Below are 25,001 nucleotides of genomic sequence, written 5' to 3'. Positions count from 1 at the left end.
GAATTGATGGAAACTGTGTTTACCAGGCATGGCTCAAGTGTATACCCACCTACTGCTTCCAAACATCAGTTCGCTATTCCCTCCTTTCACTGCCTTATGTTAGTTATTATCGCTTTTTTTTTTCCTTTTTGCAGCATAGGAAAAGACTCCAGTCTTTGGAAAGGATATGCCGAGCCTTGGGGTGGAAACTTCCAAGAGAGCAGAAAGTATTTGCCCTAATGTACCCTCAATCTGCATATGTTCTTCTACTTTGTTTCTTGCTTCTCTAAGAAACGATCTAATAAAGTACAAGAAAATTGCCTTTAAAATAAATTGCCCTGAATAAATTTTCATGATACTACTACGTTAACATTGAGTATTTGCTCACAAATATTTATTAAAGTGTTGTCTGATCTTTTGTTTCTATTCTTTTTTTTCATCTTTATTAACTTGAGTATTTCTTGTTTACATTTCGATAGTTATTCCCCTTCCCGGTTCCCTGGCCAACATCCACTAACCCCTCCCCCCACTCTTCTCTATGATTGTTCCCCTTCCCATCCCTCCCCAATTACCACACTCCCCCAACAATCACATTCACTCGGGGTTCAGTCTTGGCAGGACCAAGGGCTTCCCCTTCCACTGGTGTTCTTACTAGGCTATACATTGCTACCTATGAGGTTGGAGCCCATGGCCAGTCCATATATAGTCTTTGGGTAGTGGCTTAGTCCCTGGAAGCTCTGGTTGGTTGGCATTGTTGTTCATATGGGGTCTCAAGCCCCTTCAAGCTCTTTCAGTACTTTCTAAGATTCCTTCAACGGGGTCCCGTTCTCATTTCAGTCGTTTGCTTCTGGCGTTTGCCTATGTATTTGCTGTATTCTGGCTGTGTCTCTCAAGAGAGATCTACATCCGGTTCCTGTCGGCCTGCAATTCTTTGCATCATCCATCTTATCTAGTTTGGTGGCTGTATATGTATGGGCCGCATGTGGGGCCGGCTCTGAATGGGTGTTCCTTCTGCCTGTGTACCAAACTTTGCCTCCCAATTGCCTCCTAATGTATTCTTGTTCCCCTTTTAAAGAAGGAGTGAAACATTCAGATTTTGGTCATCCTTATTGAGATTCATGTGTTCTGTGCATCTAGGGTAATTCAAGCATTTGGGCTAATATCCACTTATCAAAGAGTGCATACCATGTGTGTTTTTCTGTGATTGGGTTACCTCACTCAGGATGATATTTTCCCGTTCTGTCCATTTGCCAATGAATTTCATAAAGTCATTGATTTTGACACCTGTATTATATTCCATGATGTAGATGTACCACATTTTCTGTATCCATTCCTCTGTTGAAGGGCATCTGGGTTATTTCCCGCTTCTGGCTATTATAAATAAGACTGCTATGAACGTAGTGTACATGTGTCTTTGTTTTATATGTTGGGGTATCATTGGGGTATATTCCCAAGTGCAGTATAGATGGGTCCTCAGGTAGTTCAATGTTCAATTTTCTGAGGAAACTCCCGACTGATTTCCAGAATGGTTGTACCAGTCTGCAATCCCACCAACAATGGAGGAGTGTTCCTCTCCTCCACATCCTGGCCAGCATCTGCTGTCACCTGAGTTTTTGATCTTAGCCATTCTCACTGGTGTAAGGTGAAATCTCAGGGTGGTTTTGATTTGCTTTTCCCTTATGACTTAAGATGTTGAACATTTCTTTAGGTGTTTCTCAGCCATTCGGCATTCCTCAGCTGTGAATTCTTTGTTTAGCTCTGAACCCCATTTTTAATAGGGTTATTTGTCTCCCTGCGGTCTAACTTCTTGATTTCTTTGTTTATTTTGGATATAAGCCCTCTATCAGTTTTACGATTGGTAAAGATCTTTTCTCAATCTGTTCATTGTCTTTTTGTCCTAACCACAGTGTCCTTTGCCTTACATAAGCTTTGCAGTTTTATTACATCCCACTTGTCAATTCTTGATCTTAGAGCATAAGCCATTGGTGCTTCCCTGAGGTATAATATATAGTATGTGTCAGACAATTTTCTTTAAATTAATCTGCCATCAGTAAGTTTTCATGGAGCTGATATTTTAACATTTAGTATTTGCTCACAAACATTTACTCAAGTGTTGTCTAATCTTTTGTTTCTAATCATGATTTTCTGAACTCAAACAGCGTGGCTTGCTCACCTCCTTCTTTACTGAATCTGTGTATACAATGTGTACCAGAATCTAAACTAAACTGTGTGCAGCATTGCAGTTAGTTGGTCTGATGCTACTTGTATTTCAGTGGTAATATTGAACCCAAAATCTGGTTACCCCAAGGAGGAGAGTCTGCAGGTAGATGCTAAGTGACCCTGACCCCAAATTACTTCTGATAGTTAAATAAAAATGCCAATACTCAATACCTGGGCAGAGAAGACATAGTTGAGCTTGAGGTATCCAGGGCTGGAAGTTGGAGACAGATACCAGGGAGAAGAGGAAGAAGTCCCCTGGCTTAGAAATAAAGACAATGTGACTCTGAGGGATGGCCAATTAAGAGTAGCCCATTAAGAAGCAGAGTATGTAATAACTCAGATTTATTGATAGGAAAGTAGTTTCTAAAAACATAGAGGGTAGGCATCTGTCAAGCTTTTGTACTGTTTAATGCTTTTTGTAAATACAAAGGCTGTGTGTGCTTTTTATTCCAAAGGTTCAGAAGCTGGGTAGAAACCACAGGGATTTAATACTTTCTCCATACAGCATTAGGCTGTGGTCTACCTCATTCCTTTTGGCTCCTTTCATTCCCAGGTAATCTCCTGCTTTCACAGGAGAAAATTCACAAGTGGCATGTGAAAAAAGACTTTAAGACCTTCAATTGAAAGATTAGAGACACCCCTGCAGAAGGAAGTAAGTAAGAACAATGAGGCAAAAATTGGGTAACACAGTACTATTTGCTGACTAGTGCATCATTAAAAAAATGTAGAACTCCTGTATTTAAAGCACATCTGCTAGATTGCTGCAACATAATATTGACCGTGACTATAATCCTTGGATCCTGATGAAGGGACATTCATTGTTTAGGTTGTGGAGAACATGAAGCAGAATATCCAAACTCATCAGCCACGTGCATAACATTGTAATATAATTTGGGTCACATGGGCATGGTATCAGTTGTTATCAATATGATATAGGATGAGTGTGAGCACCACAATTCTGAGGACTAAGAGACAGCTTCATTAAATGAGTACGAATTAGACAATAAAGCATTAAAAGAAGTGAAATTAGCAAAAGATGGGGTTTGTGGAGTATGGACAACATGTAAACAGAAGCTGAAATTTTACACATGGAACCTAAGGCTCCTCCTCTTCCACCAAATTCAGAGTCTTACTCTCTCACAGTTCACCCAGATTGGGAAGATTACCATAAATTCAAAGATGAATTCTCTACCTCATAGAGGTTTAATATCCTGTTTAGATAAAGATGACACACACCCTTTGTGAGTGTGTGTGTGTGTATGTGTGTGTGTGTTTGTGTGTGTGCACATGTGCATGTGTATGTGTTCGTGTGTGTGTTTTAAAAACCTTTAAAGATAAAAAATATGTGGAATTATATTTTGTTGAAAAATCTGTACATAAAGTTGTTCCATTATTTGTTGGCATCAGTTTAGGGATAGCCCCCAGTCCAGTTGTTGGGGAAAGTGCATGTAGATTAAGATAGACATCTGCTGCATGTGAGCAGGGACCTTGGCTTCCACCCATGGAGGCTCTTTGGTTAGTGGTTCAGTCTCTGAGAGCCCCCAAGAGTCTAGATTATTTTATTCTGTCAGTCTTCTTGTGGAGTTCCTATGACTTCCCTGCAAGTCACTCAATCCTTCCCCAAACTCTTTCAAAAGTCTCGCTGTGCTATGATCAATGTTTGGCTGAGACTCTCTGCATCTGCTTTTGTCTGTTGCTGTTGGGTGGAGCCTCTCAAAAAGCAGTAATGCTAGGCTCTTGTCATGCCTGTTCTTTTGAGCCTGGTTTACTTCACTCAGGAAAATATTTTCTAGTTCCATTCATTTGCCTTCACAATTCCTGATATTCTTGCGTTTAACACCTGGTTAGTATTCCATTGCATAAATGAACAGTAGTTTCTGTATCCATTCTTTGGTTGAGTGACATCTTGATTGTTTCCAGATTCTGTCTATTACAAATAAAGCTTCTATGAACATAGTGCAGCACATGTCCCAGTGGTATGGTGGATCATATATTGGGTGCATGCCCAGGAATGTGTAACTGGATCTTCAGGTAGAACTGTTCACAATTTTATGGGAAACATCCATATTGATTACCAGCGTGGTTGGACAAGTTTGCACTAATTCGAAATTCATTCGACTGAAAAGCTTCTGTAAAGCAAAGAACTCTGTCAATAGGACAGAACAGCAGCCTACAGGTTAGGAAAGGATCTTCACCAACCTGACAGCCATCACAGAATTGCCAAAAGATATAAAGAACTCAAGAAGTTGACACCAATAAACCAAATAACCTATTTGAATCTGTGACACAGAGATAAGCAGAATTCTCAACAGAGAAATCCTGAATAGCTGAAAAGCATTTAAAGAAATGGTCAAGGGGTTGGGGATTTAGCTCAGTGGTAGAGCGCTTGCCTAGGAAGCGCAAGGCCCTGGGTTCCTTCCCGGCTCCAAAAAAAAAAAAAAAAAAAAAAAAAAAAAAAGAACCAAAAAAAAATAAAAAAGAAGAAGAAATGGTCAGAGTCCTCAGTCATCAGGGAAATGCAAATGAAAGCAACGTTGATGTTTCATCTTGCACTCACCAGAGTAGCTAAGATCAAAGGCTTAAGTGACAGCTCATGCTGGTTAGGATGTAAAGCAAGAGGAGTACTCTTCTAGTACACGTGTTTATTCAAAGCTTTAAACAAAGAATTAGTGCCAAAATAAATTTTACAGGTAAAAATTATTTCAGCAAACCCATAAATATTTCTAATATATCTACTAAAATGAAAGAGCAATTATTAATTGTAAAATATGGAACCAGTCTTATATTATAGAGGACAAATATGGTTGTAAAATTCTCTAGTGACAACAGGTGGGTACCTGGATAGAGTAAAATTTACATAAAGGCAAGAATTCATAAAGACCACTGGGAGCATCAATACCATAATACTGGTCTTTGGAAAGAGGTCTTGAGACCACATACTTACACTTCAAATCTTTGTCATGCAACCGAAACCTGATTTCAAAAAGAACTGCAGTGTTCTGTCTGTCTGAAGCTTCAACATTGCATACCTCTACTTTACACCGTCCAAAAGACGTTCAATAGCTTTTCGGTAGACTCCGCTTGTGTTTATAACACCAGACAGTGTTTGCTTCATCTACACTGACATTTGTTTTGCTATATAACAATTCCATCTGAGAATATCACTTAGATTCCTCAGGTATAATGACCGCAACAGTTCATGAAGTCTACAGACAATCAGTATTGTTTGTACTGCTGAAGCATACCCAGTACAGAGCAATATCATGGGCCTCTGATGCCAAATCATTCAAAATCTTCAAAGCCTGGCTACATCTGAGACATTATGTCAGTAATAGAAAGAACCAAAAAAAAAAAAAAAAAAAACAGCTGTGAAAACCCAACCTCACACATCTGCATCTCTGGGTGGTTTATGTTATGGTTTGTATCACCGTGGGGCCCACTGCTGTACTGAAAGCAGAAATATATGGCAACATCTTCAGGCTGCAGGCTGCTGATGGTAAGTGTGAAATCTGTACCAGATCCACTGCCACTGAACCTTGATGGGATGCCCGTTTGCAAACTGTTTGTATAATATATCAGGAGTTTGGGAGCTTCTCCAAGCTTTTGCTGATACCAGTTTAAGTACTTGTAAATATTCTGACTTGCTTTGCAGCTGAGAGTGACTCTGTCTCCCACAGATGCTGACAGGAGTGAAGGAGACTGGGTCATCTGGATGTCACATCTCATGGCTGATATTGGAAATACACATCAAATACAAACAGTTAACAACATGAAAAATGAAAAACATAACTTTTCAAATCACCAGACACAGTTCTGAAAGCTTTTTTTGTTTTTGTTTTTGTTTTTTTTTTTTTGTATTTTTTGTTTTTTTTTTTCTTTTTGTTTTTTTGATATGGTCCATCTTACCTCGGAGGCAGAGCAGCAAAAGCCCTAGAAGTTGTACTGGAGCCATCTTGACTGTCCTGTGTCCTGTCTGGGACTGAATACAAAAGTGTCCAGATTGTCTAATAAGAAGGCATAGTTCAGTGGGCTGTGTTCCTCAAATATGCAAATTATCTGCAGTCTGCCACAGCTGCATGGCTGTTTCGGTTCCTAATTTAATGAGGACCTGATATCTCTGCCATTCTCAGGACTAAGGTTGGGATGCATAGATTTTTCTGACAGGAAGTGTGTTTATTTCTCTTCAGAAGAAGAAGAACAATGTCAGGCCAGGTTACTGTAAAGAGTGTATTATGTTCATTAAAATTTTCTGCCATGCTTTCTTCAAGAGAGCTCCAACTCATAAGGGAATTTTTCACTATGACACAGACCTGACCTGAAAAGACCTGGAAAACAATACAGAGGTCCCTTTTATAGGTGCCTGGCAATAAATACTATTGGAAACAGTGTCTTTCTTTTCATTCCCCATCCCTGGTCCTCTTAAGATGAAGTTTTGCAAAAGCAAAAACTCAATACACAGTGAACAAGACAACACAAAAATGTGACTCCTAAATGGCAGGACATACATGCACTTAATTGTCAATTACATAAAGCTGATGTGATTGAATACATTCATGCTTCCCATCTTGTGTCTGATCTTTCTCTGAGGTCATGAACACTCAGATAATTACTTTTATTCTCTCTCATAGGTTTTGACCCTAAGCCTTACCCCATGCAGAGACCCCTTCTCTACTATGTGGTCATTCAGATCCTTAAAAAATTAAAAATTCTTTTCACTTCTTTCTGTTGTGATATCTTTATGAAACAAAACTTTATTTATTCATATCAACATACTTTGCATATTACAGAGATTAGAGATAGTTTTAAATAAAAGAAAAACTTGGTAGAATTTTTCATTAGAGATATTATCTACAGTAACACCCGCTCCATGTTTTCTAAGTGGATCAGTGAAACAAATGTTTGTTTGCTTGTTTTCCAGTCAGTGATGATATCTAATATCTCAAAGAAGTAATAGACATTGAATGCCTATGGAAGGGATATACAGTAGTTATTATATCAATACGTACACATATACATTCATGTAACAAAAATACTTTATTCCAGTTCTAAGCATAGTATATATTTATTTGTGAATCTTTCAAATGTGAAAAGATAAAGTAACAGTTCTCCCTATACCAATTTATATTGCCCTTTTGTTTGTATAGACTTCATTTTGCTTTGGACTCCATGACCACAGAACAAATGACAAGGGGAAGACTTAGTTTGTTGAAGATTGAAGAGTTGATGAAAGCTCCATGTTGTCTATCATACCCATTTCACACAGAAGAGAAGAAACAGCTCCCTGAAAATATAAAAAGAGATCAGTGAGTGATCTCTGTTCACATAGGGGAGAGACTCTTCCCCAGAGTATGCTTTGTTCACTGTAAGCCACATCCTTATTTCTGCATGAGCAGGGAAGCTGGGCCACACAAGTATCTTCAGTGAAGCCAGGTAGAGCATGTGACTGCAGGCAAACAGAACACTGATATGGACACCCAGAAACCTCTAGTTGGAGTCCTCAAGAGGACATGTAGAAGTTTTTCTTTCTCTGATATGAAGGTGAAGATCCTTGATCTTTTTTCTCCTGCTGCTCTCAGTAACTGAGCCTCTATTATAGGTTTAAAAGTAACACGACTGAATAGGAAGAATCTATAGCACTAGATATATTTTTATTATCATCAGTTGTGTGGTAAATACAAATTATTTTGATTTGCATATATAAAATTAAATATAACTTTATGGAATGTGATGAATAAAGTATACAAATTTTTTGAATAGCAAATATATTTTATCAAAAGAGATGGTTCAGTGAATAAAAACACTTCTTACCTTGGAGAGGACCATTGCCCAAATGGGATTAACAACCACTTACCATTCTAGTTCCAGAGGATTTGATGGCCTCTTATGATTACCAGTAGCACCAGATATATACTTGGTTCAACAGCATATATTCATTCAGAACATGGAAACAAGTAAACAGAAAATAAGGTAAAGCAAACAATGGTAGAATAACAGAGGTAAGAGGGACAGGTGAGAATGTGGCATTTACTGAGTATTTACAGCTATTTACTGAGTATTACTGGTTAGAGAGCAGGTTGATCTTTCACCAAAATTATTTTTTAACAGTAGCATTAAGAAGAATAGGCATAATATGCAGGACAGGATGAAGGAAGAGACGAATAGTGCCATGGCCTATGTGTGAAGAAATAGATTATAAGACAGTGTTAGGCAGGTGAAGAATGTAAAATGGAAAATAATGTATCTTTAAAAGAAAATAGAACAGTGAACATGCAGAAAGCCTGAATAGGAGACATTGACTACCAGAGGAACTTTAAACTCTTTGAACAGAAAAAAAGTTCAGCATATACTGGAGAAAAACTGGAAATTACGGTTCTGAATAATAGACCTTGCACCTGGAAAAATAATAGATATATAGGGTCAACGTAAATCAACCCAATGGGAAGAGGCAGCTAAGCTGTTCAGAAGAATACAAGAGCCACTTGCTTCACTGAAGCTTCTACTTGCCCAATACTATATAATCATTCTTATCAAAAAACCTTTCAGTGATGCATAAGGTCCTGTACAAGATACAGCATGACATACAAAACAAATGGATGCTACCTACTGGCCATGGTTCTTTTGTATAGGAGTCCTAGTGCATGCTCTTCTTTTTAATTGTGAAACTCTTTCATATCATGAAGAACCATGAGCTTCACACGACTAAGGGAGAACAATGCTTGAGCAGGAGTTACTGAAGCAAAGACTCTCTCACCCATCATATAAGAAAGAGCTATTTCTTCCAGTGGAGAGCATTGTGAACAGAAGGGAAATGTGCTGCCTGATTTCCAGTCTTGTTCATGAACAAGAAGCAAGTCGGAGAAGAAAGATTTTATTCAGGTTATACTTCCATATTGCTGTTCATCACCAAAGAAAGTCAGGACTGGAATTCAACAGGTATTGAAAAAGGAGCTGATGCTGAGGCCATGGAAGATTGTTACTGCCTTGCTTCTCCTGCCTTGCTCAGCTTGTTTTCTTATAGAACTGAAGACTACTAGTCCAGGAATGGTACCACCCACAAGGGGTCCTCTGCCCTTGATCACTTATGTCATGGAGGAATTTATTTAAGGGAGGCTCCATTCTCTATAATAACTCCACTTTTTGTCAAGATGATATACAAAACTAGTTGGGGTACCAGGTTTAGGAGTTCTCTGGTGGAATTTTTGGGGTCACTTAAGTATACTGTCTTATCATCTGCAAATAGTGTTATTTTTACTTCTTCCCTTCCTAATTGTAATCCTTTGATCTCTTTTTGTTGTCTAATTCCTCTCACTAATATATCAAGTACTATATTGAATTGGTAGGGAGAGAGTTGACAGCTTTGGCTAGTCTGTGATTTTAGTGGGATTGCTTCAAGTTTCTCTCCATTTAGTTTGATGATGGCTACTAGGTTTGCTATATATTGCTTTTACTATGCTTAACTATGGGTATTGAATTTATGATCTTCCCAAGACTTTTAACATGAAGGGATTGTCATTTAACATGAAGCCTTTGTCAAAGGCTTTCTCAGCATGTTATGGGAAGATCCTGAGGTTACTTTCTTTTTTTTATTGGATATTTTTATTGGATATTTTTTTATTTACATCTCAGTTTCCCATCCATAAACCCCCTATCTCATCTAACCCCCTACTTTTTTATGAGGGTGTTCCCCCTCACCAACCACCCACCTCTTCCTGCCTCCCTGCACTAACATTCCCCTACACTGCGGGACCTAGCCTTTGCAGGACCAAGGGCCTCTCCTCCCATCGGTGCCCAATAAGTCCATCTTGTGCCTCATATGCAGCTGGAGACAAAGGTCTGTCCGTGTGTACTTTTGGGTAGTAGTTTAGTCTCTGTGAGCTCTGGTTGGATGGTATTGTTGTTCATATGGGGTTGCAAGCCCCTTTAGCTCCTTCAATTTTTTCTCTACCTCCTTTAGTGGGGATCTCATTCTCAGTTCAATGGTTGGCTGCTAGTTTTCACTTCTGTATTTGTCATACTCTGATAGAGCCTCTCAGGAGACATACATATCAGGCTCCTGTCAGCATGTACTTCTTGGAATCAGCAATACTGTCTGTGATTTTAGCCTGTATGTATAAAGGCTGGATTCCCCAGGTGGAGCAGTCTCTGAATGGCCATCCCTTCAGTCTTCGCTGCAAACTTTGTCTCCATATAACCTTGTATGAATAATTTTGATCCCCCTTTTAAGAAGGACTAAAGCATCTAAACTTTGGTCATCCCTCTTCTTGAGTCTCATGTGGTCTGTGAATTGTACCTTCGGTAATTCGAGCTTTTCCACTAATATCCACTTATCAGTGAGTGCATACCATGTGTGTTCTTTTGTAATTGGGTTCCCTCACTCAGATGATATTTGCCTATGAATTTCATGAACTCATTGGTGTTGATAGCAGAGTAGTATTCTGTTGTGTACATGTACCGCACTTTCTGTATCCATTCTCCTGTTGAAGGACATCTGGGTTCTTTCCAGCTTCCGGCTATTATAAATAAGGGTACTACGAATGTATTGTAGCATGTATCCTTGTTATATGTTCGAGCATCATTTGGGTATATGCCCAGGAGTGGTATAGCTTGGTCCTTGGGTAGTACAATGTCTAATTTTCTGAGGAACCTCGAGACTGATTTCCAGATTGTTTTTACCAGCTTGCAATTCCACCAACAATGGTGGAGTATTCCTCTTTTTCCATGTTCTTGCCAGTATTTGCTGTCACCTGAGTTTTTTTTAATATATTTAATACTTAATAATAATTCTTTGGTTTCCGGGCAAGCATCCCCCTCCCCCCTCCCCTTCCTTATGGGTGTTCCCCTCCCAACCCTCCCCCCATTGCCACCCTCCCCCCAACAGTCTAGTTCACTGGGGGCTCAGTCTTAGCAGGACCCAGGGCTTCCCCTTCCACTGCTGCTCTTACTAGGATATTCATTGCTACCTATGAGGTCAGAGTCCAGGGTCAGTCCATGTATAGTCTTTAGGTAGTGGCTTAGACACTGGAAGCTCTGGTTGCTTAGCATTGTTGTACATATGGGGTCTCGAGCCCCTTCAAGCTCTTCCAGTTCTTTCTCTGATTCCTTCAACGAGGGTCCTATTCTCAGGTCAGTGGTTTGCTATTGGCATTCGCCTCTGTATTTGCTGTATTCTGGCTGTGTCTCTCAGGAGAGATCTACATCCGGCTCCTGTCGGTCTGCACTTCTTTGCTTCATCCATCTTGTCTAATTGGGTGGCTGTATATGTATGGGCCACATGTGGGGCAGGCTCTGAATGGGTGTTCCTTCAGTCTCTGTTTTAATCTTTGCCTCTCTCTTCCCTGCCAAGGGTATTCTTGTTCCCCTTTTAGAGAAGGAGTGAAGCATTCACATTTTGATCATCTGTCTTGAGTTTCATTTGTTCTAGGCATCTAGGGTAATTCAAGCATTTGGGCTAATAGCCACTTATCAGTGAGTGCATACCATGTACGTCTTTCTGTGATTGGGTTAGCTCACTCAGGATGATATTTTCCAGTTCCAACCATTTGCCTAAGAATTTCATAAAGCCGTTGTTTTTGATAGCTGAGTAATATTCCATTGTGTAGATGTACCACATTTCTGTATCCATTCCTCTGTTGAAGGGCATCTGGGTTCTTCCAGCTTCTGGCTATTATAAATAAGGCTGCGATGAACATAGTGGAGTACGTGTCTTTTTTATAGGTTGGGGCATCTTTTGGGTATATGCCCAAGAGAGGTATAGCTGGATCCTCAGGCAGTTCTATGTCCAATTTTCTGAGGAACCTCCAGCCTGATTTCCAGAATGGTTGTACCAGTTTGCAATCCCACCAACAATGGAGGAGTGTTCCTCTTTCTCCACATCCTCGCCAGCATCTGCTGTCACCTGAGTTTTTGATCTTAGCCATTCTCACTGGTGTGAGGTGAAATCTCAGGGTTGTTTTGATTTGCATTTCCCTTATGACTAAAGATGTTGAACATTTCTTTAGGTGTTTCTCAGCCATTTGGCATTCCTCAGCTGTGAATTCTTTGTTTAGCTCTGAACCCCATTTTTAATAGGGTTATTTGTTTCCCTGCGGTTTAACTTCTTGAGTTCTTTGTATATTTTGGATATAAGGCCTCTATCTGTTGTAGGATTGGTAAAGATCTTTTCCCAATCTGTTGATTGCCGTTTTGTCCTAACCACAGTGTCCTTTGCCTTACAGAAGCTTTGCAGTTTTATGAGATCCCATTTGTCAATTCTTGATCTTAGAGCGTAAGCCATTGGTGTTTTGTTCAGGAAATTTTTTCCAGTGCCCATGTGTTCCAGATGCTTCCCTAGTTTTTCTTCTATTAGTTTGAGTGTGTCTGCTTTGATGTGGAGGTCCTTGATCCACTTGGACTTAAGCTTTGTACAGGGTGATAAGCATGGATCGATCTGCATTCTTCTACATGTTGACCTCCAGTTGAACCAGCACCATTTGCTGAAAATGCTATCTTTTTTCCATTGGATGCTTTTGGCTCCTTTGTCAAAAATCAAGTGACCATAGGTGTGTGGGTTCATTTCTGCGTCTTCAATTCTATTCCATTGGTCTATCTGTCTGTCTCTGTCCCAATACCATGCAGTTTTTATCACTATTTCTCTATAATACTGCTTGAGTTCAGGGATAGTGATTCCCCCTGAAGTCCTTTTATTGTTGAGGATAGTTTTAGCTATCCTGGGTTTTTTGTTATTCCAGATGAATTTGCAAATTGTTCCGTCTAACTCTTTGAAGAATTGGATTGGTATTTTGATGGGGATTGCATTGAATCTGTAGATCGCTTTTGGTAAAATGGCCATTTTTACTATATTAATCCTGCCAATCCATGAGCATGGGAGATCTTTCCATCTTCTGAGGTCTTCTTCAATTTCTTTCCTCAGTGTCTTGAAGTTCTTATTGTACAGATCTTTTACTTGCTTGCTTAAAGTCACACCGAGGTACTTTATATTATTTGGGTCTATTATGAAGGGTGTCGTTTCCCTAATTTCTTTCTCGGCTTGTTTCTCTTTTGCGTAGAGGAAGGCTACTCATTTATTTGAGTTAATTTTATACCCAGCCACTTTGCTGAAGTTGTTTATAAGCTTTAGTAGTTCTCTGGTGGAACTTTTGGGATCAGTTAAATAAACTATCATATCATCTGCAAATAGTGATATTTTGACTTCTTCTTTTCAGATCTGTATCCCCTTGACCTCTTTTTGTTGTCTGATTGCTCTGGCTAGAACTTCAAGAACTATATTGAATAAGTAGGGAGAGAGTGGCAGCCTTGTCTAGTCCCTGATTTTAGTGGGATTACTTCAAGTTTCTCTCCATTTAGTTTAATGTTAGCAACTGGTTTGCTGTATATGGCTTTTACTATGTTCAGGTATGGACCTTGAATTCCTATTCTTTCCAGGACTTTTATCATGAAGGGGTGTTGAATTTTTTCAAATGCTTTCTCAGCAACTAATGAAATGATCATGTGGTTTTGTTCTTTCAGTTTGTTTGTATAATGGATCACGTTGATGGTTTTCCGTACATTAAACCATCCCTGCATGCCTGGGATGAAGCCTACTCGATCATGGTGGATGATTGTTTTGATGTGCTCTTGGATTCGGTTTGCCAGAATTTTATTGAGTATTTTTGCGTTGATATTCATAAGGTAAATTGGTCTGAAGTTCTCTTTCTTTGTTGGGTCTTTGTGTGGTTTAGGTATAAGAGTAATTGTGGCTTCATAGAAGGAATTTGGGAGTGATCCATTCTGACTGGTGTGGTGAAATCTCAGGATTGTTTTGATTTGTATTTCCCTGATGAATAAGTATGTTGAACAATTCTTTAGGTACTTCTCAGCCATTCAGTATTCCTCTGTTGAGAATTCTTTGTTTAGCTCAGTAAACCAATTTTTTTTGTTTTGTTTTTGTTTTATGGGTTCTTAATTTTTTTTTTATTTAACTTGAGTATTTCTTATTTACATTTCGAGTGTTATCACTTTCCCGGTTTCCGGGCAATCATCCCCCTAATCCCTCCCCCTCCCCTTCTTTATGGTCAGTACACCAATTTTAATAGGGTTATTTGTCTCTCTGGAGTCTAATTTATTGAGTTCTCTGTATATGTTGAATATTAGCCCTCTATTAGATGTAGAATTGGTAACGATCTTTTTGTAATCTCTTGTTTGGCATTTTGTGTTAATGACAGTGTCCTTTGCCTTACAGAAGCTTTGCAGTTTTATGAAGTTATTGATTTTTGATCTCTGAGCATAAGCCACTTTTGTTCTGTTCCAGAAAATTTCCCCAGTGCCCATATGTTTGAGGCTCTTCCCATCTTTTTCTTCTCTTTGTTTGAGTGTATCTGTTTTATGTGGAGGTCCTTGATCCACCTGCACTTGAGCTTTGTACATGGCAATAAGTATGGATCGATTTACATTCTTCTACATGCTGACCTCTAGTTGAACCAGCATCATTTGTTGAATATACTATTTTTTTCCCCTGGAAGGTTTTGCCTTCTTTTCAAAGGTCAGATGACCAGATGTGTGTGGTTCATTTCTGGGTCTTCAGTTCGTGATCCTTAAAAATCTTAAACATCTACATTCTTTTTTACTTCTGCTTTTTATCTTTATTTAAACAAAACATTATTTCATTCATGTCAAAATAGTTTACATCTTAAATAGTATACAATAGTAATTGTACATATTTTCAAACAGGAAAAAATTTGAAAAATTAAAGGTTAGAGATATTATCCACTAACTCCCTCCAGCCCAAAATATATTCTAAATGAGTCTGTGCACCAAATGTAATGTATTCAATGATTAATGATGTTTGATATTTCACAGGAGAAATAGATATTGAATACTTTTGGAAAGTAAGTACAGGTACTTCAACACATATATTAGAATTCATTTATTCAAGACATTGTATTCTAAATCCAAGCATAATTTATAGTTATTTTTGAATTATTCAAAGGAAAAAAGATAAAGTAACAATCCATATTACTGTGTCTGTTTCTATGTAGTTCATTTTGCTTTGGATTCCATGACCATTGGACAAATGTCAAAGGGAAGACTCAGAGACAAGAAGATCAAACAAGTGGCTAAAAAAAAAACAGAAAAACAAAAACAATGTCTTATATCATACACAATCCACACATACATTTCGGGAACAGCCCCCTGAAAATATAAAAGAAATATCTGTGATACAGTCAATATGTTCACATAGAGGCTGAGACTAGATCCCTGGTGTGTGCTTTCTTCAATGCAAAGCACAATATAGCACATGCATAGTGATTCATAAATGAAGAAGCTAGACCACAGAAGTCCTTTCACAGAAGCCACGCAGAGAATTTGGCTGTGAGTAAATAGAATCCTGTTCTGCACATCTGAAAGTCTCTTTTGGAAGACCTTAACAGAACTTGAAGAATTTGTTGTTTCTTTGACCTGAAGGGGAATATCCTTGACCATTTATTTATTTATTTATTTATTTATTTATTTATTTATTTATTTTCTTGCTCTCAATGACTGAGCCTCTGTTACAGGTTTAAAAGTAGCAAGACTGGCTATGAAGATTTTGAAGTAGTAGGTATATTTTTTATCATCAGATATATGGTAAATACAAATAGTTTGTGCTTTACATATTTAAAATTAAAAAATATTTTTATGGAATGTGATGAATAATCCATATAAAGTTGTTAACTAGCAAAAGATTTTGTCAAAAGACATAGATCAGCGAATAAAACTATTTGTTGCTTTGGAGAGGACCTGCTTTTGTTTTCCAGAGCCTGAATGTGGTTAACAAACATTTATAATTCTAGTTCCAAAAGATTTGATCCCCTCTTATGATTAACACTAGCCCTGGGCATGCACTTGTTTCACCAACATATATATAGACAAAACACTCATACAAATAAACAGAAAAAAAAGTAATACAAACAATGGCAGATTACCAGGGGTAAGAGAGACAGGTCAAAATGTGGCATAATGATATGCCTGCTGTTTAGTGGTTATTACTGGTCAGAGAGCAGATTGTTCTTTCACCAAAATTGATTTTTATCATTAGCATGAAGGAGAGGTAAAGTGAGTAATATTATGGATATACACAAAACAACCATCAAAACAACATTAGCAAGAAAAACAACAATAAATTATAGCAGAAACTAATGCTCATGAGAGGAATGAAAATCAATTACTCGGGAGAAGGATGAGGAAATAGCTCATTATATAATCAAGTTAGGGTTCCCTAAAATGGTCTCCCTCTCTTCTCTGTTTTTTATTTTTACCTACTATATTTCTTTCAATAATATTCATTATTTGTGGACTTCAGAATTAAAAACACCATGAAGAATATAAGTATTACTCTTGTGAAGATGATTTAAGTTTCCCTAAAATTTAGGTGGGTAACTTGGATTTTAACTTTTCATGTATTCCTTTGCTGTCTGAAGTATTAGTGAGCATAAGGAAATGAATCCAAGTGCTGTGTGTTAATATTTAAAACTGCTCATTTAAAAAAATATTTACTGCACTTGGTCAAACCACAACAAATATTAAGGATATGTGGTCAGTAGGAATGTGGGCACAGGAATGACGAGGATGGAATTATGAGTATGGGATTTAAGCTTAAAGTGACATTGACCACCGCGGATTAGGCATAGCAAACAGGAGTGTCTGGGGGAAGAGGCAAATAGTGCCATGGGTTGCTCCTCTGCACATTGCCTATGTGGAAAGAAATAGAATGTAAAACAGGGTTTGATCAATGAAAAATGGGAAATTGGTAGAAATATATCTATTTAAAAAAAGTCTCATAGTTAAAATGCAGAAAGCCAGAGTAGGAGATGCTGACCAATAGAGGCAGTTTGGACAGTGGACAATTTGAGAAATAATTTGAGATCTAATGGAGAAGAGCTGGAAATTAATGGAGTCTGAATAATGGACCTGACACGTGGCAGAGTAATAGATATATAGGGTGAAGGTCAATTAGCCAACAGGAAAGAAACAGTTTATCTGTTTAGGAAAACACAAGAGTCACTCCCTCATCTATATCATTGTAATATTTATTTGCTCAATACTGTACAACAGTTCTAAAAAAAACAAAACAAAAACTAAGTGATATAAAGTCCTGTACTAGGTAGAGTGGGACCCACAAAAGCACGCCACCTACTGGCCATGGTTCCTTCATATTGGACAGGCTCTTCTAAGTAACAGTGAAACTCAATTTCACATTTATGGAAGAAGATGAACTTCACAAAACTAAAGAAGAACCATGTTTGAGCAAAAGGAAGCAGTTGGTAAGGCAAAGAACCTCTGAGCCATCACAAGAGAAATAGTATTTCCTCCATTGGAGAGCATGAAGTTGGGGAGTGTGCTGCACCATAATCTAATAACTTGACACCTCTTAAGTATTTTAGCTGTGACAATAAAATAATATCCCATATTCACTATCTCTGAAGTAGCCATAGACCTAAGATATCAGGAGTATTCTTAGTATGTAAAAGGCTTAGAAATTGATCCTTGCTTCTGCTGGCACCAAGACAGGAAGTTCTTCTCATTGGATCTCTATGAACTTTTTGCTCAACTGATGGGTCTCTCTATTGTTCAGATCCCACCAGGGAGCATAAAGACTGGTCAACATTAGCGCTGTACAGACACCATTAATTTGACATGAACAGGACTTACATACTGCAATATCCACTTAAAAATCTGAAATGAACATTTTCTAATTCATTCAGCATGGCACTGGATGATGTGACTTTACATTATTTGTGTTAAAATTATGCCATTTATAAATATAATAATTTTTAACCATAAAATTTGCAATGTAGGAGCCAAATCTGAGGATCAAACATAATGAAGCACACAGCAATCTTTTCACAGGGCTTCAAATATGGAACCTCAAAAAGGGTGGTATATGCCAGAGATAGTAAAAGCTATGCATCGAGCAATAAAATTTGTATGTACCCATGCTATTAAAGAACTTATGTTTCCAAAGGCAACAGCTCGTGTTAGAAGAGATACGGATTTTTTACTGTCTTAAGCTTCCAAGGAGGGGTGTGTGCAACTACAGCTGTTTTTCTTTCATTAAGCGCCACAACCATGTACTGTCCAGAAGAAAAAAATTTCATAGTACTTATTCCCATTGTGACACTAAATTTTTTTCTGCCTTCCATTCTAGGATATATTATCAGCTATCCCGTGCCGGGGACCAGCCCCCACATTAGTCTTCTTATCTTGTTGGTTCTTCTTGAAGCAGCGGAGGGGGAAGAGCATCTGTGGAGGGTAAGACTTAGTCTTAGGAGATATTTTGGGTTGCTGTATAATAATAAGTTTAGTTATCTAAATCTAAGTTACTATGTTACTATAACTGATTTACTTATCTATGTCTAAGTCACTATGTTCTGCTACTATTACTGACCTACTTTCAGTGTTCCTCTGAGGCCAGAAACTGCAGGCCCTGGCATTTAGCACCTCATTCTAAACAGCAGGAGATAAAGTAGAGGCTCAGTTGCTAGAGCCTTTTCCCTTTTGTCCCTATGCCTCTTGCTTGTCAGGCTATGGGGAAGTTTGGAGCAATAAACTTCTATTGAAGCAAGAGAAGTTAATAGCACTTGCAGAATGAAAAACTTTTACATAGCCAAATATGCATAAATATATATAATTTCAAACATTAATTCAATAAATCACATTTATACATTTCTACTTAATCAACTAGGCCCAGCTTACATGCATTCTCACAATTACATTCTTACAGGTACACATGCATACTTCCACACAATTACATACTTACACACACATCCATATTTACATATACAAAAGACCAAAAGCACCGGTGCAGAAAGAACTCACTTATTCTGGATGAAAGATGAGCTCCAATCTTTATTACATAGAGAAAGAAATAGCTTCCATCCTTTTAATGATAAATGAATTAAACCCAAGTTTGTAAGAGAAAAGATTTGTTCCTTTTAGTAAGACTAAGCCTGCATTGGTATTAAGAAAGGACCTGTTCTGGCCCATGGTAAGGAGAAACCTGTCTGCTGTATATATGTATATAATTCAAAGAAGAAACATAATTATCATTTTAAAATTGAAACAGAGACTACTAGTTGCAGGCATCTAAGGAACAAAAGGAATGGATATGTACTTTTATAGAACTGCTCAGGGGAACTTATCCTACTCTGAAAGTAGTTAGAATTTCTTTGACCTTTTTTTAGTTAATTGGGCAAAACATTGATAAATACAGAAATAAAGACAACTTAGCTAGAGTTGATGAACCTGCTCCTAATATATAAATGAAACCTACTGTTTTACATATCCAATGCACACCAGCCATATCTGGAAAAAATGAGAGTATTTATTCACTCAATATGGACAGCAGTGCCTGAAAAAATAGCTTCATATTCCATAAGATTGTTTTACAAAAACAGATACTGACCTTCCTTTAAATATAGTACCAACAAACACCTATAGGAAAGGGGGATTATAAAAATACCACTGGTTACTGGATCCTATGCTGATGTGCACTTACCCACAAACATGAACATGTTCCTATAGGCAAACTTTTGCAAAACTGTTTTTTCTTGGACACTTAGTCATCCATGGAGCCTGGACTGAATTGTTAAGACAAAGACAGACAATTTTGAAGCCTTGTCCAGACTTACTACCTTGCTATATTGAATATGCACAGGGCACAACCTCCTGTCCCAAGAATTTCTTCATAGGACACAGCATAGACTGAGTGCCCCTGCTCGTCTCCTGAGTAAGTTTCTGTGGCTCTGGTTTGCATGAAGCCTGATGACCCTGCATTCTTTTAGCTCATCCTGATCAAAGCTGAATGAATTTTCAAAAAAGCTATTTCGCAAAAAGATTCTACAATGTTTATTTGTTGTAGGTTCCCAGTCTAATATTAAGTGACTGTAGAGTTCGAGCATCCAGTCTTGTTAGAGATCATGACCATTGCTATAATTTTAAACTATGTTTTTTGAAATAAAGTTTTTTGGAGGATTTATATATTTTTATTAGTTATTTTATTTACATTTCTAATACTATCCTATTTCCAAGTTCCCCCTACCTGCGAATCCCCTATCCCATCCTCCCTTCCCCTTATTCTATAAGAGTGCTTCCCCATGCACCCATCCACACCTCCCTTATCACCCTAGATTCCCTTACCCTGGTGCATTATCCTTCACAGGACAAAGGGCCTTCCCTCCCACTGTTGCCAGATAAGGCAATCCTCTGCTACATATGCAGCTGGAGCCAGGGTCCCTCCATATCTACTCTTTGGTTAGTGGTAGTTCCTGAGAGCTGGGGGTTGGGGGAGGGGCTGGGTTCTGGTTGGTTGATAATGTTGTTCTACCTGTGGGGTTGCAAACCCTTCAGTCCCTTCAGTCCTTCCCCTAACTACTCTTTTGTGGTCCCTGTGCTCAGTCCAACAGTTGCCTGTGAGAATTCCCTTCTGTATTGGTCAGGTTATGGCAGAACCTCTTAGGAGGCTACAGCTCTTTGAAGCTAAAATAATTGGTCAGAAAGAAATCCCTGAAAAAACCCAGGCTCTGATTATTTTTACTGTCATCATTCACCTTCCAAGTGCCTTACACAATGCATTATAGAAAATCTGTATACTAAAATAAAAGCACTGAGGTGTACACTGTTCACTGTGAGAGAAAGGATCTTTCAGAGTAGATCCCATAAACTCTAAATAGAAAATGACATCTGAAGCCTGTAAAATACCTCAACAAGTAAATCTGCCTGCTGTACAAGGTTGATGGTTTGAGTTTGGTACCCAACCACACTATACAGGTACAGAGAAAGATTACTATAGATAGCTGAGACTAGGGCCATACAGTGCCCCAGGATTCCTCTCTCTTATACCATGGGCATTTCCCTTGGATTGTGTGGTCAAAAGGAGGGCCAGGTAGATAGTATCCCTTGGCAGAGCTGAGCATTCATCCTGCCAAGCATATCTCCTAAGAGCTCTGGGGAAACAAGTCTGTGCCTATAACATTTACTACCCTTGTCTAGAATGTTTATCCTAGCTTTCAGAATGGGAGAGTCCTTCAAAAATGATAAAGTATTGACTAAAGAGATAATTAAGTGGATAGAGGACATAAAAGTTTTTCAGAGGACATGGTTTCAATTCAGAGCATCCACATGGTGGTCCATAATCCTCTGAAATTCCAGTTCTAGAGGTCCAATGCCTACTTCTAACCTTGCAGGATAGGCATTGTAAGAAAATGACTAGATTTTAGACACAACAGACATATATAAATATAAACAGTCAAACACATAAAATATAATGAAAAACAAACAAATAAAGGCAAAAGAAAAGTGTCAACATTATGGGTAGGAGAAGTTTGGTTATAATGGAGCAAACATTTTAAATAAATGCCGTCAAAGTTTAAAAGAAGGAGTATTTGTGTTAAAATTATACATCATAGTAGAGCTTCTGGCAAAATAGAAAGGATACTCTTTGATATCTTTAGAACTGCTTTTCATGGTAGAGTAAATATATCATCAAAGCATGAAAGTGGAAGGCCAATGAATCATGCTGAGTCTATGACATGAATTCAGTTAGGCCTGATTTTAAATAAGTTCCTATTACCATAGAAATGAATCATAGGATATAAAAGAAAAAGAGGAGGAAACAGAATGATAGTATTAAATCCACAAAGTCGCTCAGCCTCTGACACATAGCAGACCTACCTTATTTTAAACCAGTCCAGCCTTTACAAACACTAATTGATTTTACTTGAGATGAGAGTGAAATGAAATATGCGTTGCTACACTCCCCCATGTATTTTTATTCCTTTCCATTACTCTGCCTCCTTCCTTCATTGCTCACTGTGATACAATAAATTCAATATGTCTTCCTGAAATAGAAGTCAACAAAAATGGCTTTTCCAGTCTCCCAGCTTCTTTGTGGACAGACCCAAGACACTGACTTCATAGATTAAAAGTTTTAGCCAAAAAAACCTTAAAGACTCTGAAATATCTGATCCTACATACCCTTATAAAATGTTCCATGTATCATGAAAAACCCAATACCTGATAATATGTAAGAGATGTGATTACAGACCCTAAAGGGATTGAATGCCTTCCCTCCCTGCCTTTGTACACAGTTCTTATTTCACCTCCATCAATTCAAGTGGTTCGTTTCCATCCAAACAACACAGCTCTGGATATCAGAATTCCCATTAAAATGTTATGGGGACTATTAAAATTATTCAGGATGACAGAAAGAATCCAAATTAATAATGTTCTATCTTCAGGAAGTGATATTCTGGTTCATAGATACCTGCGTGATTTGTGAATCTTATGTGCCTACTTCACTGTTCACATGAACAAAATTTGAGACACCTTTTTCTTCTCTCATTGTAATCTGGACATCAAAATCAGGTCAAAAGTTTGTGTAAAAAGCACTTTATCTACCAAGGAATCTCAACAGCCTCAAATGTCCAATTCATAAATTTTCATTCTTTCAGTTCTATTTTTTTAAAGTGAATATGGACTCACCCAAGCCAATTTACAAGATACAAGATTTTTTTCTGTCTACATGATAATGGAGAAAAAGGAGATGTAGTCAGTGACTTATGAAATCTTGATCTTTGAACTATTTTTTTTTTTTTGCAGAGGCAAGGTGCATTTTAAGAACCTCCTTAAGGCTTTCACAGAGTTTAAGTATCATAGTTCTACAGCTGGCACATAACATTGAGGAAAAGTTGAGTTCTGGTTTTATAAGTCTCTCAGAGCTATGCTCATTGGGTACACAGCACTCTTAATGGTAATTCATTACCAAATATTTAGGATTGCCAGGGCTCAGTTAAAATACTAACATGTCAACCCTGGAGGTTTGACATGTAATCAAACCTGTCAAGTGACCTGAGGTTGATTAATTTCATCATTGGAACCCACTTCGAAAGATGAATATAGCAATGCTCATTTGGTTATCTCTAAAGAAAAATAGAAAGGAAATAGGGAAGAATCATTGGAAACTTTCAGAACAACTGACATTGAGTAAGAATACCCATCAAAGCAGCAGAGGTAGTGAGGTTTTTATCATAACACAAGATGGAAAGTTAAATTCTAACATACATATATGCTCTGAGGAATATATGTGAACACATCTCTCTCTCTCTCTCTTTCTCTCTGTCTCTCTCTCTCTCTCTCTCTTACACACACACACACACACACACACACACACACATACCATAACTTCAATAATATTCTCAATTATTTTCTATTATTTTCCTCTCGCTCTTCTGAGTAATATTCTGCTTTGTTTTCCAGACATTTTTCACACTTTTGTGTCTTTCTTATTTCTTTAATTAGAGCCCAGAATCTATAGTTATGGTTGCCTGTAAGCACATGTCAGTAGCTTATTTACTTAAGCATGAATACTTTACTAATAGCAACACTACAGAAGATTATGACTTCTGTCACCCGTATCAATCATAACTGCAATAGGGACTCAGGGAGGAGGGGCTTTATAAATCCCCTTCTCTCTTGGAATTTACTTATGTGTATGTATATTTCCTAGACACCGTTCTGAACAATGGAGTAAGGCAGCTGAGAATTAAGTTTCCTCTTTGTTTTGGTCTCTGCATCTTGGTTGTAGACCAGCTTCTGTATGTTCCTGCAGATGTGACTTCCTTGCAATGATAAAGTTTTTCCTTTAAAAAACTGTGTGTAAAGGTGTTTTGCCTATATGTATTTATGTGTATATCATGTGTGGATGATGCACTCAAGGTTGAGAAAAGGACGTCAGGCTGGTTGTGGTGGCACACGCCACTAGGATTTGCTGAAGGAGGCAGAGGCAGGAGGATCACAAGAAAAGGATATCAGATTGATTAGTCATGCATTATATGATGTGCAAGCCTCCATGTTACTGCAAAGAAATAAATATAAGACCTTTAGAGAATCAGTCAGGCCTCATATCCCTTGAGCTAATTCTTCAGCTTTTGGACTATGTTCTTGGATTGTGAGATAGAATAAACTTTTATGTAGTTTTTATCACAACAACAGGAAAATTATTTTAAATTAAGAAGATAGCAGCGTAAATACATGCAAGCAGAGGGGATTTGGCTGCTTATTACTCTGAGGAAGATCCTTTCCTAGAACCCCAAAGAGGGTAATCATATCCTCATGTCAAATTTCTTACTAACTCATCTGTAACATTCAACATCATTGCTCTTCTGTGGGCACACCTTAATGACTCTATTCTGTCTGAAATGCCCAAATGTCTATCTTTCACATTCTTTTCACTGATGCAAATTCAGCTTTGGAAAATGGATATGGCAGTCAACATTGAACATTTGAGACTAAAATGAGCATTTCTTAGGTAGTAAATCTCCAGTTTACAACATGTTAAATTATATGAAGAGGACAGAAAGATAGCGATAGTATCCGGAAACATACCCAGAATAACATGAGATACATACAATGAACACTGACCAAAGAAGGGAGTTTGGAAACTGTAAAGACTCCTGATATTAGATGGCTTTAATCAATGCAACTTGGTAGAACACAGATAAATGAAGGTGCACAGATTACTTACGTGAAGATGAAAGACTCATCCCTCCATATAGTCATGACTCAACAGTAATTTTAAGTGTTCTTAATGTTCACTTCAAGAGCAATATGGTATTGGAGCAAAGAATATATATATATATATATGTATATATATATTCTTATCAATCTATGCTATCAATAGTCAAAAATGAAAAGACTGAAATAGACATAATTCATGAATTAGGGTATAATGCCAATTGTTTTTAAAATTCTATAATGAACTTTTTCCTTTGGGTGATCGATATTGAAAA

At 37.8% G+C, this 25,001-nt stretch overlaps 1 protein-coding gene and 1 long non-coding RNA gene across 8 annotated transcripts in view; both read left to right on the top strand.

The window, feature by feature from the left end:
- The window catches only part of LOC148006284 (uncharacterized), a 392,633-nt gene that overhangs the window by 60,406 nt on the left and 307,226 nt on the right, over positions 1-25,001 (top strand). The gene's annotated exons all lie outside the window — the stretch shown is intronic.
- LOC147994892 (uncharacterized) overlaps positions 8,956-25,001 on the top strand; it is a 43,194-nt gene continuing 27,148 nt past the window's right edge. For 2 of the 7 annotated variants that reach the window (XR_015686656.1, XR_015686655.1), the window contains exons 1-3: positions 8,980-9,132; positions 13,705-13,866; positions 18,362-18,465. Coding sequence is in view for 1 of the 7 variants with exons in the window: in XM_087659748.1 (XP_087515874.1) it covers positions 9,036-9,132; positions 18,362-18,465 (201 nt within the window). In the remaining 6 variants the exon portion in view is untranslated. Of the gene's footprint in view, positions 9,133-13,704; positions 13,867-15,545; positions 15,802-18,361; positions 18,466-25,001 lie in introns of those variants that run through there. The other 5 variants (XR_015686652.1, XR_015686654.1, XM_087659748.1 and 2 more) reach the window with 5 other exon arrangements.

This window comes from Rattus norvegicus, chromosome 4 (genome assembly GCF_021556685.1).
Source record: "Rattus norvegicus strain SHRSP/BbbUtx chromosome 4, alternate assembly SHRSP_T2T, whole genome shotgun sequence".
Lineage (NCBI taxonomy): Eukaryota > Metazoa > Chordata > Mammalia > Rodentia > Muridae > Rattus > Rattus norvegicus.
Note: the sequence above shows the minus strand (reverse complement) of the source record. Positions and strands in the feature narration are given on the sequence as shown.